Consider the following 20,911-nt stretch of genomic DNA (forward strand, 5'->3'; position numbering starts at 1 on the left):
GTCATAACATAGTTTGGTAGGGGTTTGAATCCTGCAAGTGCCCAGTGTGTGTGTGACTGTGTATGGGGGAGTAGTGTGTGCAATTCCATGTGTATGAGAAATGTCCCTTTTGGCAACTAGTACTACACAAAACATGCTGCATATTCCACTGTCTAAACATTGATGATGTCAGCACCCTATAAGTACAGCAGGAGAAAGCAATCCCCCCCAGTAATGCAAATAGCGCGCTCTGTGAGAGTCATAATATAGTTAGGTAGGGGTTTGAATCCTGCAAGTGCCCAGTGTGTGTGTGACTGTGTATGGGGGAATAGTGTGTGCAATTCCATGTGTATGAGAAATGTCCCTTTTGGCAACCTTTACTACACAAAACATGCTGCATATTCCACTGTCTAAACACTGATGATGTCAGCACCCTATAAGTACAGCAGGAGAAAGCAATCCCCCCAGTAATGCAAATAGAGTGCTCTGCTAATGTGACTCTCACAAGTGATCTAACATAGTTAGGTAGGGGTTTGTATCCTGCAAATGCCATGTTTAATTTTGTCACACAGTTTGTCCATGTGTGTGGGGTGTTGTTCCCAATATTGCACAACATGCATTATATCAGTAATGTCAATGCACACATGATGTATGTGTGTGCCACCTACACATATGTACCTGTGAACTGCAAGAGTTCCCATGTCCAAAGCCTGCCCCATGTGAATACATGGAATATGTATCAGACAACTGTATGACTGGGGTGTTCTGTGCAGGGGATGCATGTGGTATGGGACTCTACAGTGTGGGTTGTAGATGGTGTCATCCCACCAGCGAGGGATATATGATTGGTCTGGAGCATATACTCCACATGTTGGTGATGAACAGGTGCAGCATGTTGTCACCACTTGTGGGAGTGGTAACAAGTTGTTCCATAGCAATGCAGGGAATGAATGAGAAGACACCTTCAGATAGGGTCTTGCAGCTAGAATAATGCTCACACTGTATGTTTTGGTAGTTGCAGTACAACCATATAATGGTGTGTGTAGAGACCGTCATATTCCCAGTGTTGTCAGGAAGGCCAAGTGGGTTTCCTGGGTATGGGAGTGTGGTGTGTGCCAGGCTATGAACCTGAAGGCAGTCTAACCCACTGTGTGTTGCACATGGAGAGGCTCTGATGCTTTGTGCATTGCCACCAACCTGGGGGTGTGTGTATCTGAGGTGCCTTTGGATACATCCCCCCTGTTCTGTTTTGGAGCATGTGTTGGAAATGACTAGCATGGTATCAGGAATGACCTGGCACTGATGGTGTGCACCTGGGAGCCTTGTACCAGGAGTCTGTTACTGCACGGATATTGCTTTACCCCATGCTAAGGACATTTTCCACTGCATGCATCTTGAGGTTTACACTGCTGCTGTTGAGTAGCATTGCTATTAGTGTCCCATCCCGTGTGCTACCTGTGTAGGTGGCTATGTAATGTCAGCCTTGCATACAAAGGCAGTATGTGTGTAGCAACAGCCTCTGCCAATATACAACGGCCCATGGGTGACAGGTGCAAGCTGTCCCATGCAAAGCAATGTGGCATGTCCAGCATATAATCCCACACTGACAGGCATTGGATCCCCTTTGGATGTCACTGAAAGATACGTTAAGTGCAGACACCGATGATCGTGTCTACATATTGTGGCAGCATTCATGGTGAGGGTGAGATGCTACCCAAAGCCAGGGTCATACCAGCCTGTGCCACAACCTCAGAGAGCCCCTCCATGTCCCTTAACATGTAGTCCAGGGAGGTGCATCAGAGGTCATACACACTGGCACAGACAATGACTGAGTCATACTGCTACATGCCTTGGAGTGACTGCTTTGCTTATGTTATGTGGTGGATTATAGTGCCCGACGGGCAGCTCAGCGTGACCGTCACCTTGTCCAGCCTGGGAGCAGGACCACCGTGTACGTGTCAATAGAGGTACCTCATACAACCGTAGCAGGTGTGTTGTCTAGCCGTATGGCCTGACACTGTTAGGCACACAGGCTTTGTGAGCTATGTGTCGCATGTGCTCTGCTCTGGCGTAATGTTTGCTTGTGTGTCTGCTTTGCAGGTGTCAGGTGCTCAGGCAGGATGCTATTCTGAGAGCCCAATAATGTACCTGTGTGTGTCTGTGTTTGGATTGTGGTCGTGGCAGGTCTATGGGAGACTGGTACTGTATTCACTGTAGTATCCCACTCCACCTGACAGGGAATGCCAGGGCTGTGTAAACAGAGCTTAGCCCCCAGTTTGGCTATGTGGTTGCATCTCTCACATGTGTTGTACATGTATGGGAAGGGGAGAGGGTTGTCTGTATACATGAGGCAGCTGTAACATTGCCACATGACTCACAGATTCACCAACTGGACCTGAGAGTAGATCGACAGGTGACCATTGCACATGCTACCATAGCATTGTGACTCCCACACTAAGTAACGACACATAGGGCCAATGGGGAACAAGGTACTCAAGGTGACTATGCGAGGGTGTAGTGCTCCTGAATTGTTAGTGCTGGCATATATGAATGCTGTCTTGAGGAAATGTGAGGTACATCATATGCAATGTGTTACAGGCAAGCTACATGCAAACAGGTCAAACAGTGACGTTCTGTCAAGTGACACATGGACATCAGTACAGTAAGCAACACAGATGTCACTAGGGATCCACAGAGGCACTGTATATCTGCACTGCAGGTGGAATCAGTGTTTCAGGAACATAACAGGCTAACATTCATACAAACAAAGCTACAGTCAGCAGGCCTGTATGTAGACTATGCTACAACAAACAAGGTGTACGACTTCCAGTATGTAACAGTGCATATATGCAGGCACTCTAAGCCAGTACCTAGACATTCCCAGGTCAGATGGGCTGGGTCCAGCCGCAACCCCCACAAGTGTATAGACCACGTACCTTGTAATGTTGAATAACTGGCCTGATACCCAAGTGCTCATACCTGTAATAATACACATGTCAAATAACAGACACTGAGCCCTCACTCAGCAGTTCCAGACATAGTATGATGTATGCTACCTGTCCTGGCACCACAGTATCCTTGACATGTATGGACACTCTCCCTCCTGTCATAGTTAGTTCTGTGTTTTGGTGCTGTTATGCATGGTATGAGGTGTGACCTTGTAGTGCTAGTGTGCTCTTGTGAGCCCTGAACCTGCTGTGTAGTACTGCACAGATATCAACATCCTTAAACATCTGCATTGCAGAGTCGTGTGTGGACAGCATGCAACTCGCAGTTGACATGGCCATCATTGAGTATCAATATGTACATTGTTGTATCCCCTGTGCTACCTATGTAGGTGGCCATCCCTTCACAGCCTCACCACCAGTATGCAAAGATGTGCAGACAGAACACTGTGGTAATTAGTATGGGTGTACAAAACAATACAATGACATTCATACTGTAACTGCATCAGGCATGCTGGTATATACCCACAATGCTATAATTACACTGTACTGTTGTCAACATCATACTATTACAATACGTCTATGTAGTCACCCTGTGCATCAGCACCATGTTAACCTGTTCCTGCACCGATCTTACAGATTGCAGGAGGTGGCACAGTTTCATCATATGCACAGGGTGTGTACCTGGTATGCCTGAGTCTGCCACTGATACAACCAATTGACATGTCTGTGTGTGTGTGTTGGTTAGGGACAGCAGTACAAGATGGGGCAATGTTGATGCAGTGTGTGCGTGTATGCGGTAGCCCTAGGTGTTATCACTTTGCATGTGTATGAATGCACACACTCCCACCTCATGGCTGCCATATACAGGTGTTTGTGGACAGCCGCAGACTGTATCTGCCAGGACATACAGATCACTGTCTGTGGCCATGGACACGGTACCTGTGCCTGGCAGGGGTGCTACGGACCATATCAGGTACCAATCCAGACTAGGTACTGTCATCAGAAGTAGGTGTTCGTTGACTGGAGACAGGTCCCTGTTGGGACTGTCCAGCACCACGTGCACGCGGTCTCCCGGGGTGGTCCGATGACAGCACAGACCCAGCATTGCTGGGGCTGCTGCTGGCACTATGTGAGCAGCCGCGGCCCTGTTGTCGTCCGCTACGGCTGCCAGCTACTGCTGGCATATGGCCACGTCGAGCCTCAACCGTCCACCATTGCCCTGGCTCATGGACATATAGTTGTGGAACAGATCTAATGTGTCCCCCCAACGTCTGTCAATGACCTCGGTGAAGTTGCGGATGGCAGCCGCAACATCACGCATACTGTCACTCATGGCTGTGCGGCATGCTCTCAACTCCCTCAGACCCTGTCTGGTGTACCGTTCCATACGTGACTGTGCCTGCATTACAGCCCGGAACATAGCTGGTGTTGAAAGACCTCTGTGGGCACATCTGACAGGGGCGGTATGCCCACGGATGCTCCCTCGAGAACCCATGGACGTCTGCCTGTGCGGTACCGTGTCAGGGCCCTGGCCATGGCTGCAGTGTGGAGATGCATGTGCCACCGGTACCACATTACCCTGGTCAATGCCCAATGTATCCTGTCCATCACCTAGGGACATTGGTGACAAAGGATGTATTGGCAGGATGACTGTGCGCATAGATGAGGTCGACAGCTGTGTAGTGTCAATTGGCTGACCAATGACGGACCCTGGCACACCTACCTGTGCCATTACACAGGTATCGTCATCACTATCCACAGCAGCTGATTCAGGTTCCCTGCTGCATGACACCAGAGCAGCACCAGAACCTGTGGGAGTAAGACAGGAAACACAGTTTACAATGTGTACACCATGCCACCACTGATGCACACATGGGCACATGCACACACCTCAGTATATGAGATATCAACCCACAGACACAAACACACCTGCAATCAAACACATTGCACTACTGCCTCAGCCTATTATTACTATTAGTATACAGAGTAGTGAAGGTAATGGTATTACACACTCACCAGCATGGGTAGGCTGCCTTGCTGTTACACCAGACGGACCTACGGAAAAGAGACATTCATCGTCAGTGGGCACAACTGTGCCATTGATACTGTGGGCATGTTACAGTTCAGTAGTGCAACAATTAGCTTCCACAGGTGTACTGCAGATAATGAGGTTATCACTAATGCACAATAATTACCAAGATAACAGCTACAAATCGATGACACACCACACACATGCATAACCTAACAGTGTACAGAATGGTCACTATACACATGGCATGTTACCTGCACGCTCTGTGTCCTGCTGCTGTGTGGCTCCAGCCTCCATCATTACACATGTATGCTGCTGTTGTTGCTGCTGTGCTGGAGCCACAACACTCAGGAGTAGTCTCTCCAGTCTGGTGAGGGGGGGGATGTCTAGCCACCCCACCACCTGTGGCAAGCTGCTGCCTGTGGATATCTGACGCATGCTGACGGACATTTCTAATTAAATCACTGCAGTGATGGCGTACCTGCTCATATGTCCGGTTATGTATGCCTATGTCATTTACCCGACGGACCAGGTCTTGCCACAGTGCAGCCCTCTCCTGCTGGTTCTGGCTGGTGTGGGAAAAGAGTAAAGCGAAATCCCGCACCAGGCTCTGGTGTATCTCCTCCTCTTCTGCAGCGGAGTAGACTGGGTTCCTTTGGTGAACCATGTCCCTGAAAAGGAGAAGGGAAATATGTCAGCAATATCTGTCAACAGACTATAGCACACATAATACACATTATACTTGACTGCAGTGATATCACTTAGGCACCATATATAGCATCTGTCTGTCTATTGGGGGATACACATGTACATGACCAGATATCAGTGCTCATCCGACAACTGTGCAACAGTACCTGGCACACTCCATACAACAGACTAGTATACTGCAGCAGTCAACGCACTGTTTCGGGTACAATACACAACCCTACACTGGGGGTTTGAATCAAGGTACTGTATGGGGAACATTATCAGCCCATGCACTGCACACAATGCACGTTACATATTTCACTGGTACTGCACACTACTCTTACTTGCCATAACCCTACCTACACCACAGTGACATACAGGGTAACACAGCACAACATATGGCAATGTAGTATGTGTTGATCACAATACCCCACACACCTGTCTCTGGCCTCACACCATGGACACACACTACCATGACAGACAGACAGTCATGGTGAGCAATCACACCAGTACACAACATGCACCCAGTCACTAGCACACTCATTCCACCTCACATATTCCGCTTGCAATGTGTTAATGGGTGTGCATTGCGCCCTAGGTAGGTAGTGTGCTTTTGGCCCTGGGCCTACAGCAGCATACTGTTATGCTATCCTGCCCCTTGTGACACATGTGTTATGATCGTACCTGCTCCTTACAAACAGTTACACAGGGTGACTCATATGGCATATTACCTATCAGCATAACATTCAGCAGGGGTATGTCTGACATCTACTCATGGGGAGGCTTGCTTCTTAATTCTGTGTGGTCTACTACAGGATATGTCATATTTGTGGGTAGGGTCCCATACCGCCACCATGTGCTCTATACTGCAGTGACAAGGACGACAGACGTAGGTAATTTGTGTTGTGGATGTTAGAGGTGTTACCATGGTTGGGAGACAACTGTCATGGGTGTGACCGAACTATGTATATCCAGCAGTGGTAACCTCTATGTAGGTAGTCTGTGTGCGCTCTGTGGTGTTTGAGTGCATTGACACAGTTACTTGCATATGTCTGTGACCTTCACCATATCTGTAGCTGTCATGGGAGGTACATACCATGTAGGACATTGTGGGGTGTGGAGGGGTACAGTGACCTACATGTCCATAGCTGACCCACCATGTCCGCTGACACATTCCATGTACAGGTATTACAGGATTAGTGTGCCACTGTGTGTATCGATGTGGAGCCTATTGTACACTTGTTGACCCTGTTCCCCCCTGACACATGCAGTGGTGGGCAGGCATGTACATGTGTGGTGGTTACTGGTGTCAGTGTTTTTGAATGGGGTATGGTATTCTAGTATCCACACTGGTGTTCACTCCATGCCTGTTACACCAGGAACTTGTAGCAAGACATCTGCACACGTGCCTCACACAGTCTATATATGTATATATATATATATATATATATATATATATATATATATATATATATATATATATATATTTATATGTATTGATATATTTATATCTGTATATGGATATCTATCTGTTTGTATATATCATATGTATATCTAGATGTAGATATATACATATAGATGTGGGGAGAGAGTGAGAGAGAGACACAGGGTGAGTGTGAGGGGGTGAGACAGAGAGTGAGAGATAGTCATATACAGACATGTCTGTTGTCAGTCAGATCTGTATATGTGTAAGTCTCTACAGATATCTATATATGTATGTGTGTATTACATATATCTGTACATACATATTCTACCAGTCTCGATGTCTGTGCAGTACGTGAGAACCTGGTTCAAGGCTCCTGGAAGCACACCAGCGGTACCAGGCTATACCCCGTATCATGCATTTTGGCCCCAGGACTCAGGACAAAACGGACAGGGAGGGGGTGTGTCCATATTCATGGAGGACACACACACACCTCCAGGTTAGTGGCAACACATGAAGCATCACAGACCATCCAGGTGCAGATAACCATAGCCAAACCTGCTATACAACTGGTAGCATGTTACAGACCACCCTCCCGATCTCAGGGACCACAGTCGGCCTTCCTGTAGACATTGGAGGATATGAATGTCCCACCACACACCATCATATTGGGATAGTGAGACTACCCTAACATACACTGGGTGCATTATTCTCCCCCAAACTCCCTAGCCCAAAGGTTCCTGGTATTCACTATGTCAAATGCAGTGGAACAACTGGTCACCTGTCCCACAACAGGAGATAATATACTAGACCTGATCATCACAAACATGGGGACAATGTGCTACACACTGGAAGGATACCCCTCACTAGTCACATCTGACCACAGACTAATCACCCTGGATATACATATCTCACCTCCCCCACAACATAACAGACTACAGTGGGAGACCTCTCACATGCCGACTTTACACATCTTATAACTGAGTTGGTATCCTTAATGCCCACTGGGCCAGTGTAATCCACTTTCCACAATGCAGACACCCTCACATATGCTTCTACAGACATCTCCAAGAATGCATGGGTCATGCAATCACAAATGGAACCATGACCCTCTCCACCAAGGGCAGGTGTCCTGTCTGGTGGACCCCAGCATTGTATAACAACAGATGGTAGCTACTGCACGGCAGAGCATACTTCCATAGAGCTACTGCATCTGTCATCAGCAGTAGTAGACAGATGGGTTTTGTCGTACAAACATGCAAGGCCAACAATGAGAGGGACATCGCTATGGTCACTACAGATAACCACAAGGCCTTCCTCTGCTATGTTACACACCTGGGTGGGAACCCTCAGTTGTGTTCACAGTTAGTGCACAGTGACATACGCTACACTGAACACACAGATAATGCCAACAGTCTGGCAGACAGGTTCAGTGCAGGTTTCTACACTCCCTCACCCACACATGTGGAATTACTTATCCCAGCTGACTGTAACCTCCGTGTCATCTCGGATGTCCAGCTGAGAACCACCCTGAGCAGAGCTGTAAACACAGCAGCAATGGGACCCAACGGTATTGCGGGTTGCATGCTACGTGAACTGCAAGAGGAGCTACTCATGCACATTACATGCTATTCAGCCATAGCCTTACTACAGCATATGTACCTGGACACTGGCATACAGCAACAGTAGTCCCACTCCACACAGGAGGCACCTCTACAGAGCCTGGTAACTACCGCCCCATACGCTTAACCAGCCTGGTCTGCAACACTATGGAAAGGATCATTATGGTACCCATACACAGAGACATTGGGGACCTAGACACTTGTTCCCACCCGGTTTGGCTTTGTAGAGGGCAGATCCTTCCTTATGAACCTGGTTGACCTTTTCAAATCAGTCACTATAGCCATTGCTGAGGGCATAGCGGTCCATACAGCCTACCTGGACTTGCCTACAGCATTCGACACAATACCGCACTCTGCCATCATAGACATGATCAACAGCTAACATGTAAATCCATATGTCACATGATGGGTTACAAACCAGCTAACAGATAGAAACCCTATAGTCAACCTCACTGGTGCCATGTCAGACTCAGAGCCAGTCAAATGTGGTGTCCCACAGGGCTCTGTCCTGGGACTACTCATGTTCGGCATATCATTCTCAGATGTGGAAGCAGACTTGGGAGGGTAGTGGCTGACAATGTTCAAAGATGACTGCATACTAGGCGCCATAGACAATACACCTGCTGACACATACATCCTACTGACAGGCCTCACGGACACTGACAACTGGTGGCGGAGTCATGGCCTGACACTGCATGCCACGTAATGTATACTCATACCCTTTTGGACGGACAAGGTACCTGCATATTATCACATAGACAATAACCCACTGAGTACAGACAAAGTAATCGGAGACCTGGTGACACTGTGCAATGCTGACCTCTCATTTGACACCCACGTTGCCGAAGTGGTTGGATGGACTTCCTACCTTGCCCACCTTATCATGAAGGGATTCACATCCACATCAATAGGGGTCGTTGTACCCTTATACTCCTCCATTATCAGGCTCATGACTGTGTACTATGCTCCATTTGGTATGTACCACACCTGGCACCTGCAACAGCTAGGAGGACCCCATGAGTACATCACCAGGTGGATCAAGGGTCTGCAACACCTGTCATATGCTGCCAGACTAAAGTAACTCATGCTCTATTCCATAGCATACTGCCTACGTAGGGGTTATCTGTGCTTGATGTAGTAGGCCATGTCCAATCTGGTAGTGATGGACATGTTCCACCTCATACAATCCAAATCCATCAGAAGCACGACAGCTACAGATTTAAACCTCAGCACACATATGAATAGGACATACTGTAGGGACAGATCCATCACTAAGAGGCTTCCCATACTATGGAACAGGATCCCAGTTCATGTTAGGCAGAGACCCTCACTGACACTCTTCATGTGCATTCTTGACAAGTGAATGGGAGATCATAGGTTTACAGCAGGGGTCATCTCTGTGTCACTACTAGACTGAGGCACAGTGCACTAATGCTATTATGTAGGGGGGGTCTTCACTCTGTCACTACTATACAGAGGCACAGGTTTCTAAATCTATTCTATACACTGTCTACAGATAGCCTAGTACTATACTATGCCACTGTGAAACTGTATATGTCTATGTACTTCTACATCCCTGTCTATCTATGTATGCACATATGCATATTTTATATATATATATATATATATATATATATATATATATATATATATACATATATATATATACATACATACATACATACATATCTCGATATACATATGTTATATATATATATATATATATATATATATATATATATATATATATATATATATATATATTTACTCCTTTTAGGTCCACATATGTATACACACAGTAACGCACTGCTGAACACCCATTACTGTACCACCTACTTGTACATTGCACTACAACCTACATTGCTATGTGCACATAGCTACCATCACATACATATGTATGTGGAGCCTTCAGTGACAGTTTCAGTATGTCCCCGTCCCTATGCACATCCTCATATACATAGATACAGACCAATAACACATCTGGAGGGTTCACAGTATGTAGAGTATTATAGTAGTACTTTACATTACCTGTGTTTGTTGCAGCTGTTTGTGTAGGCTTGCAGTTGCTTGGCCTGCTGTCTGCCTCTTTGCCTTGATGTTTCCGGTTTGTTATTTCTTTCTCTTTCTGTCTGTCTTTCTTTCTTTTTTTTTTTTTTGGTTTTCTCTCTCTCTCTACCTCCAGCGGGTGCAATGACAGTATTGCATGTGTGGACTGGGAGTACAGGATGCTTTTGTAGGTATCTGCACATGTCCATGTGATGGCCTCTGCATCAATTGTTAGCCAGCATTCACTAATTGCATGCAGCCTGTTGTGTAGTGATTGTAATTCTCACTGTGATTACAGGCCTGTGCTATAAAAAGGTCTGTTAGGTAGGCGTAGCCCTTTCAGATTATCAAGGTGGGGACCATGCTGGTTTGCTGTGGACACTGTTCTGTCAGTGTAAGTGGTTGGTATGTCTCTCATATTTCAGGCTGTGTTGTAGACACTGCAATGCATGTTGTTCTGCAAGCTACAGTTAGTACATTTGGCAGGGTGTCAGTGGGGCACAGTTGACATTTCTTTTCACATCAGGGACATCCGTGTAACTCAGTCACAGTTGCTATGTCTGCACTCTTAACTATTCAACTATGGCTGTGTTTATCCTGCTCTGAGTATGTGTGTGGCTTGCCAGATGCTACTGTGACATTATTACCTAGTAGCTACCAACTAGCATGACTGTTTCTCAGCACACAGTACTATTTTACAAATCCACTAGATTTGACAGTAAATATACATGACATGTTTTGTGTGCTAGACTTGTATATTCCCTTTAAATTATTTCCTACTATTTTATGATATATTTCTTTCAGCACAATGTTCTTGTATAGCACTCATGGCTTAGTGGTAAGTCATGCAGACTAGTGTTTCCAAGGTCCTGGGTTCGAGACTGAGGGAGGTATTTTATTTTGCTGCTGAGGAAACTACAGGCCTTGTCATTCAGAGTGACTAAGGCACTTTTAAGCAGTTGTAAGCGGGTTAGCGCTGGTTTGCGCAGAGGTCACGCATGCGCACTGCCGCTTAGCTTCACACACACCCGCTTACTACTGCTTAAAAGTGCTTACTCACAAGACACCCATGCTATTTTCTTTGAAAGAAAAGAAAATGGGGAGATAGGAAAGTGGCGAAAAAGGGGTCACAAAGAGGGTAGGACAGTAGGGAAACAAGCTCAGGTTTTGCAGGAGGGATGTAGGGTAAGGCCCATAGCTGCCCATTTCTTCATCAGCAACAGCTGTGCATATGCTTGTAATTTGGTGTGACATTTGAAACCTTCCACCCCTGAGAGAGGTGTAAGGACAACAACAATACTTGTTGTACAACCAATTGTAATTGACAGTTTACATGTCCAGCAGACATGTGTGCAAAATGGGCAGCTATGTATGGGGCGTAATTTTTTTGTGGGTACAGAGTGCCCTTTTTTCTTTTCTTTTTTTTTTTTTTTTTTCAGGTGAGAGTGGTATGTCAGGTACAGGAAGTCGGTATAGCTGGGGAGGTAGGTTGGGTAGGTTAACGGATAAGACAAACAAGACACATACAGGGGCCATGTATGACACATGTGGGGGGGTTACACAATTGACAGGGACGGATGTTTGGATATCTTGTGCCCATGAGCCCACAGATGGCAACAGTGGAACCGACATCCCCACCCATGGGCAGTTGCCACTGTGCCTTCACTGCCCAGGACGGGGCTGTGCTGGGGGCTGTATAGGCCGGGCAGCAGGCACACCCGTGAGTTGTGCCACCCGTGCCTCAAGCTGGCATAGGGGCCCAAACACAGCGTGCCGGATCTCCCTACGCACCACAGTCCGGACACTACGGAGGGTGAGTGGATGTTCTCCTCTGGCCACGCTTGCAGAGGGGGGACGAGCCCCATCCCCTGCAGCGCTTCCACCCGCAGGTGGCACAGGGCCACCAGAGGAGGGTCCAGCCTGGGCACTACTGCCAGGTGCACTCGCCAGCTGAGGAGGGAGAGGTGGGTCCACTGGAACCCGCCTTCCCTGTCGTCCTATGTTTTGCATTATGTTATGACAGTTTGGGTTAGTAACATACAATACCATTCCCAATTAGTTGTAACAGCATGCATTAGTATTCCCATTAACCAAACACCCATATATTCAAGCCATTGAACAGCAAACATAACACATGCATAATTTGAACAGCAATACACAATCCAACAACATGCAGGGTTGATTGATGGCAACAGGCCATCAGGTTTGGATGTATGAACAGGGCAGATGCATCAACGTACATGCAAATATGTATGAACCAACAGGACAAATGTCCAGGGGTGTTAATTGTGATTGCGCATACCAGTTTCACGTGGAATGGATTATATGTGGTTATAGGGTAGGGTGAAGAAAATTTAATTAACAACTTCAAATACCAATACATATGCTGTACATTTCTACTAACTGCAGATATATACACACTACAGTTTTGCCTACAGTTTCCTATGTGATAACTACTTCAGGTTGGTGATAGGAATGTTACTGCTACATCAATACACATTTCCATTTTTATTCATACACATTCATATCTGGCTCTGTTCAGCTACATCATCCTGCTACATTTGCTTTATATAGCTATAGACAACTGTGGATGTTTGGTATTTCAGACAACCAGTACTATCTGCATATTGCAGACTGAGAGCAACATATCCAGATTTTGGGACACACATTCCAGCTGCAGTACTGTTTTCAACACATGTTACTGTTTGGTTCTGCCTGTCACATTCATTTCATTCTGTACTGACTGCAGTATACTTTATTCAGGAGTTATTACTACTTTATTGGTGGATTCATACCTCTTTCTCATACTCTCTCACTTGTTTTATTTTTACAATTCAGGATGGTACTTAATTCTAGGCTTTATTGACATGTTTTAGCTGTAGTTATAACAATCCTTTCCAACAGTCTCACTTATGTCATTTTCTGTATTTCAACAGGGATATATTTCACACGTGTTTTACTCAGCTTCTGCAGCTTTACTTTTCAGCCTGCTGCAGGTTATGTACTATTATATTACAGGTGGGACATCTTTATTTCAGACTTGTTTCATTTTTATGTTTGGATTACAGGCTGCATCACACTTTTGTAATCAAGCAATACTTGCAAACCCTCTTACACTGTTACTTGCACATTTTATTAATTAGTGACTACACTGCACTCTTTTGCTAACTGTCATACTTATATATTTTTTACAGTTACAGGGAGAGAATTATTGACCTGCCTGGTGGCGCAACCGCACCAGCCTATCACCATAGGCTCAGCCGTTCGCAGAACGGACACCTGCAGCTGTAATATAATTAAAGTAATATTGGAATACACATCTCCATAATATCAGCTAGGTTAATTTCTTACATAAATAATTACATGTAACTTACTCAGTAGTGGGGCGTTGGGCATTTGCCGGGCCTCCTGGATCCAACAGTTCAGTTGGTCCTGCTTCCGTCTCTTCAGGTCCGCATTGTGGTGATGGACCTGCTCACCAGTCCTTGGTATTCCTTTGGCACTGGTGAGATCATGAGCCAACCGGTCCCACGCCTCAGCCCTATATGCTCCCCACAGGACCTGGCCCTGCATGAGTTGGGCCTCATGATTATGGACGAGGAGCCAAACCATATATTTGGACTCCTCAACGCCCCACCTCTGTGCTCGGAAGCAACTACCCTCACCTACACCCGACATCCTGGCTGCAAGTCAGTTCTCCAATCGGTTTTGCTGTGTATTCCCGCATATGGGGCTTATATATGCCGTTTTTCCCGCACTTATCTGTGATTGGCCATTTTGGAATTGTATCAGCTTCACAAAACCTGCTTTGTCATGTTCCTCTTTCTATTCATTCCTATATATATGCTATTACTGCATTTCTAAGTGCAACTGTCATGGCTTAGTGATTCAGTACTTTGACTATGGTGCATGGTATCCTGGGTTCACACCTGGTCATTGCTTTTTATATTTTATGACCGTCTACACAGGCTAGGAGGTGTGTCTGTGTAAAGGCAGTTTTGATACAGCTTGCTTAACGTTGCCCATCGGTTAGCTTGTTGGCGCGGTGCGCAGCTCCGTGCAAACGGGTTACGCCAGTTTATGCGTCGTTTGGCTGTCAGCACGCATATTATGCTCATCTCAGCTACGGGCACACAGTTTCAGCGTGTTAAAACGCTGCTCAACCCCAGGCACTCATTTTACACATGTTAAAACACTGCTCACCTACAAGCAGATATCCTCAACTTGTTAGACTGTAGCTCAGCTATGGGCACATCTCACATTTTTTTTTAATTTTTTTATCTCACATTTCTTCAAAATACATGGCCCATTTCATTACATTTTACATGAAATATAATTTTATATATGTACATATATGTCAGGGACTTGTTTCGTGCTTATTTCACTAAAAATAAAAATTGATGTTGTGGGGGCTCGAACCATGACTGCCTCCTCTTCAGCCAGCGTCTCTACCGCTACCCTATTGCTTCTTGGCTTACTTTGCATATTTAGTTCTTATATGCTTTTCCACTGACTGCTAACTGTGGCTGAGCGCCGGGCACGCCCGCGCAAACGAGCGCACTCATGGGCAAACATCTTTAAAACTTATAAAAAAAATAAAACATGTTCATTTTTACATTTTATGTTCATAGTCTGTGGGTGCATGTGTTGTGTTGTGTTCATTCACATTTACACGGACTCTGTCATGGGGGTTTACTTTCGGGACTTTTACTCTTCTGGGGTCGTGTCCGTTTGCGGGTCTCGCCCTACGGACATGCCCCCTACTGTCTTCCACGGACCGTGTTAGCCTTAGGTGTGATTCAGCATGCCCTCATGCATATGCATGACATGCTGACGTCACACCGTTTAACTGCAGCCTCCGTGTAAGCCTTGTAACTCTTACATGGAGGCTTCGTGAATCCTACCCTGTGTGTGTAACTTGGTTGCTGAGATACTGTAAGATGTTTACAAAATATTACAAACATAATGGCTACTGTGCTTACTGTGAGTTATAAAATTTGGTTTAAGACCAAGAACCTAAATAATACTACCACTATAAAAATAGTTTGTGTTGAAGAGTTTGTCATTTATACTTCTTTCATAACCTCTGTGGTTCCAGAGAGATGAGCATTTGTTTGAAATATGAGGACATTTATTTATTTATTTTATTTTACATTTGTTGACCGGATATGTCCGACTGAGCTGAAGAGCCCTTTTTCAGTGGAGGTCTGGCGAGAAAAGCTACATACATTAGACAGTTGTACATTTTTAAAAACAATTAATAACAATAAGGTAATACATAGTTCATACAATGTGATAAAATACTTTCAGAAATGTATTCACTGAGAATAAGAAGTATGCTTTTAGGACATTACTTAGTGTAAGAGAGGTTTCATATTAAAGCATCTACAAGAACATTTTCAGGAAAATGGTTCTAAGAAGAATAAGATGTACAAGCTTAGGACTTTATGTAGGATATTAGATAACATATTATTAAAAGTTTTATTAGTATGTGTGTTATCAAAGAACCACAAAGGTGTTAGCAGATCAGGTGGAGAAGTTCAGTTATAAGGATTAGTGAGGAAAAGTAGAGAGCAGGGGGTGTGTTGTCAATTAGATGGGGGAAATAATTTAGGGAGGGTGAGTACAGTGGCATAATTTGATTCTGTCAAAAGACTGCTCCGCCCATTGGAAGTTACAGTGCAAACTTCCTGAGCTTCGTTGGAGTAAATGAGTTCAGGTGAATACCTCATTCAGTTGTGCTTTCCTCCTCCTCATCTCTTCTACAAGAATAAATAGAGAAGTAGCACCACAGATAGGTCCTGAGTGGGAGCCATGTTTGTGTGAAAACAAAACAGTAATGACCACATTTGTATGATCATTAGTGTGAGATTGACTGCCTTTTCCTTAGAAGGTCAGTGTGCTGGTGTACTGAGGATGTACCCCTTTCCCTTTCACGGTGTAACTTCAAAGTCGATAACTTACAAGTAAAGGGATGTGCATGATACAGGGGACATGCCCTTGCAAAAATACTTTTTTTGGTGTCTTTCATTTTTGAACGCTGTTTGCATTCAAGGGTTTTCTCATTTGTGTTTTAGTAGTTGGTGAGGTGATTGCACAAGCGTCAAAAATCATGTCAGGGTACTGTCCTGTGTATATTGGAGTATGGAAGTCCACAGTCTGTTTAATCCAAAATATAAAAAAAACTTAAAAGAGCTTTTTTACAAGGAGTGCTTAGGCCTTTCACACCTCTTTATCTACAAAACAGGCTTGAAATTGCTAATCTGCAGGGAAATGGCAAAGATTTTTTTTTTTTTTTGCAGTTTTTGAGTGAAGTGGATTGCTGTCTTCCATACTGTGATCTGATAGTTCTCCACAGCTGGAACCCATTGAAGAAAAGACTTCCACTGGCCCTTTTCAAGATAGTTTAATAATAATTCATGACTGGATGTGGGTAAACCATGGTGTGATCACAAGGGTGAAGCAGTGACATTATTTAAAAAAATAAATTGCTTACCTTTTTAAAACAATGCCATTGTTTTTGTAGTTTCTTCCTTGTAGATTCTTGAAGCATGTGCTGTGCATGCATTCATTTGGCACAGTAACTGTTTCTTGTAGTCATTTCAGTTACTTTTTTTAGTTTCTGTGTGGATGCCATATGCTTGGAGCTGTTTCTATTTCTGGCATCCCAATCACACCTCTAAACTGTCTAGATTTTCATACAATGTCCTGATTTTTGCTGCATGTTTTGATCTGTTCCCCATAAAATGGCACATAGAAATTAGGTCACTAAATAATGACCGACATTTGACTTTCAGACTTCATATCCTGAAAATGCATGCTGTCACAAATTCTGTTGTTCTAATAACTTTCTAAGTTTATAACAGCAATAATTAAAATATGTCCCTGATTTTTGACTTTGTCGACATTTTTTTGCACAAATAGGTATGATCCCAGCCATCATTTTTTTTCAGTCAAGACCAAATAAGTATGCCTGCGGAGTGTTTTGCTGCCTAGACTTTCGTTTGGCAACTAACATTCATACCAGCATAGTTTAAACAGTAGTTGTGATCTCCAAGTTTGGTAGCCACACCAAAAAAATTGGTATCCCTGCAGCAAGCTAACAAACTGTTTTCAGTGAGTAAAGCTGGTTTTGCAAATAAGCACATAATTAGGTTGTCCAATCAGTGAGCACATTTTGTAATAAAAACCCTATATTGTATAAATGTAGCTTAATTGCTTGTGTGTTTAAACTTGTAGATTACTTACTATCTTGGAGTGGTTACCTGCCAATGAGAATTTCAGAACTGTAGGCTTTCTTTGCAGAAAAGAGATATACTATAGGGATTATATCTGTTTGCAACTGAAGCATACATTTTATTGTAATTGCTAAATCATTTAAGTTGCTTGAACTTTTTCAGTATGCAGGGCCTTCAGTTTTATTCGTGATGAGGGTTGAATCTGAACCTGTGCATTTGAAGTATTTCACATTATTACACTGTGGCCAGTGCTACCACAAGCACAACATTTTATCTTAAATTTTATTTGAAAAGCTGTGTGCAGTTTGGCCATATACATGTAAGAAGCTCAAAGTTTTGTTGCATTCCATACTTTTGTGGAACTGTGCTGTGTATTGCATTGATACTTTACTTGCTTACATGCTACTTCCATTCTTTCACTCCTAGAACTTGCACATACTTATTTGTTGCTTTCACCGTTAAAACATTATGTAACACATTTCAGGTGTCTAGTTGCTTTCAGATTATAACTTTCTTTGTGTATATTTATCATTTATTTCATATACAGTTCTGTCTATCACATCTGCTATGATCGCTCTTCATAATTACTCTTGGACTAATTTTCTTTATTCGATTACACAATCAGATGCCGCCTTAGTAAGCTTTGTGGTTCTATATTACAAGATCAAAGCTTTACTTAATCGAATAAGTAAAGGTCAAACTTGTAATATCGAAACCGTAAATTGTCGAACGGCCGATTTAACTCAGGGAAACAATTCCCCTGGCCGTTATGTGGAGTATTTCTGTTTCTCCACTTTGGAGCGATCTCTGAGTTGGTATATTTAGGTGAGGAGAAAGCCCCCCAGTTGATTTCAGATGTAAAGTTTTTTTTTTTTTTTGATTCGGCCAAGGGAAGTGTTTCCCTTGGTTGAATCAGCCATTCAACAATTTTAGCTGTCGATATTACAAAATCAAGCTTTAGTTATTCAATGTTGTAATATAGATGCAGCTTTGTAGTATTTAACCAAAATTTACATCTGTTTAGCATTTAGCTAGGTTTAGGATTATAGTGGTTCACTAATAAGCTCTTACAAGTCTTCTCATTTAAATTAGTGGTAATTGGGGAACCTCTTTATTAAACTGCATGTTTAAGTTCCACAGGTATAAAGATTTTTTGTGGCTCTTTTCCAGTCTTCATTTTTTTAATATCAGGAATTAAAACAAATATTTAATTCTTTCATGTTAGTCTTCCCAGGAGGTTTTTTTTTAGCCAACTTAGCCCCCATTGTTAATATCTTCTATTTCCTCCTCCTTAATTTCAGTGTAGAAGTTGCATTATTTAATTCTTCTGCCAGTATAAGTGTTGTTTACTGAGCATTAAATACAGACAGGTAAAGTAAGTCAACAGCTTTCATTAGAAATCCAGCAATACAAACAGCATAAGTTATAAAATCATTATTTATAGCTTAGTAACTGTGAAACAACTTCTAGATGCATCCCTTGCAGAATAGTCAGAGTAAAATGACTGGAGAGACTCTACCAACTTTAATGTAAAAATGGCAAATGTATTTCATGTAGAATGTGTATCTTCACAGCATGTAGTATGTCATGCCACAACTTTAACACACATATAGCCAAAATACTGAATTGGCCTTGCAAGTTTTGTATACTGAGAAGATGTATATAGTCAGGATTTTGATCTAAAAGTATTTTTTTTCCATTTAACAGGTCAGTTTCTGACTGGCTTCGAGCACCTGACACCATGTACCTACTGGACTTCGTTAAACCAGAATTTCTTTTACTAAGGGTAGGTTTTATGTTAGTATCTGATATGACTCTTTGTATGTAGAATACTGAAGCATGTTTTCAGCATCCCATCTCTTAGGTGTGAAGCACAAAGAAATGATGGATGAATTTAACATGGCATGAAAGTTCGGGTGGTGCTGACTAAAATGGTAGTGCTTTCTTTTTCTGAAACCTTATCATGATCGGCTGAAAGAGTTTAATATGTGTAGATACAGGTAAGGAGGTGGAAGATGCATGCAAATTTAATTAGCTGAAAGAAAATATTGCGATCTAAGATGGCAGCATCTTTATGCAAGGATGATTGTGAGACCCCATTTTAATGTTAGTTGGATGACAGTGAGGTGTGTGTGTGTTTTTTTTTTTTTTTTTTTTTTTTTATAAATTAAGAATAGTGCACATGAATGTACTGACAAGAGGTCAGCCAGTGTTATGGGTAAACCACTGGAAGGGATGAGCATGTGCTTTATAAATATACAAATGTGCAGTGTTGTTCCCATGTTTATTGATATGTTTCTTATTGTGCAGGTAGTTAGTGTTTCAGTCCAAGTCTTTAGCTGTTGCCTGACTGAGTCCTGGAGTTCCAGTTTTCCTTGGTGGATGTAGGGTTTGCTGGACGTGAGGCAGAATTTAGTTGTGCTTGAATTAAGGTGCAATTTTGGTGAACATATGCCTGCCTAGTTTAATACAAGTGAAGTATAGCTGGTTCCTGATGTTTCCTCTTGGTAGTAATTAAGGAACACACAGGAGTATTCTTGTTTATACATTTGACTGCTGATGACTAAGGAAGGATATAGGAGTATATATCTTTATATAACTGATTAATTGTTTATACTAGTCATGTACTGTTATATGCGAGCGTTTATGTTTTCATTTGTATGAATATCCTTTTGTAGTGTTATGCAGTTATATGCAGCATTACATTTTCATTGGAGTTCTTTTTGAGTCATCTCTAGAGAAAAAAAAAGTTTCTGCTCCAAAGGACTAACCTGGTATACAAAATTAAAAATAGCAAGCTGGGAGGAAACTGTATCAATATGCTATGAGGTGGGATGATGATAGGTATGAGGTAAGCTGTGTTTCTTTATACTCCTGGAATTGGAATTCTTAAGTAAGGTGATTGATGAAGCATGAAAGGAGGCAGCTCCCTGCACGCT

At 43.4% G+C, this 20,911-nt stretch overlaps 1 protein-coding gene across 1 annotated transcript in view; it reads left to right on the top strand.

Moving 5' to 3' along the window:
• ANAPC1 (anaphase promoting complex subunit 1) overlaps positions 1–20,911 on the top strand; it is a 3,613,296-nt gene that overhangs the window by 2,419,511 nt on the left and 1,172,874 nt on the right. Inside the window, exon 31 of the mRNA XM_044060160.1 lies at positions 19,680–19,758. Coding sequence (XP_043916095.1) covers positions 19,680–19,758 — 79 coding nt within the window. The remainder of the gene's footprint in view (positions 1–19,679; positions 19,759–20,911) is intronic.

Source organism: Protopterus annectens, chromosome 1.part2, assembly GCF_019279795.1.
Source record: "Protopterus annectens isolate FY-2018-M chromosome 1.part2, PAN1.0, whole genome shotgun sequence".
NCBI classification, from domain to species: domain Eukaryota; kingdom Metazoa; phylum Chordata; order Ceratodontiformes; family Protopteridae; genus Protopterus; species Protopterus annectens.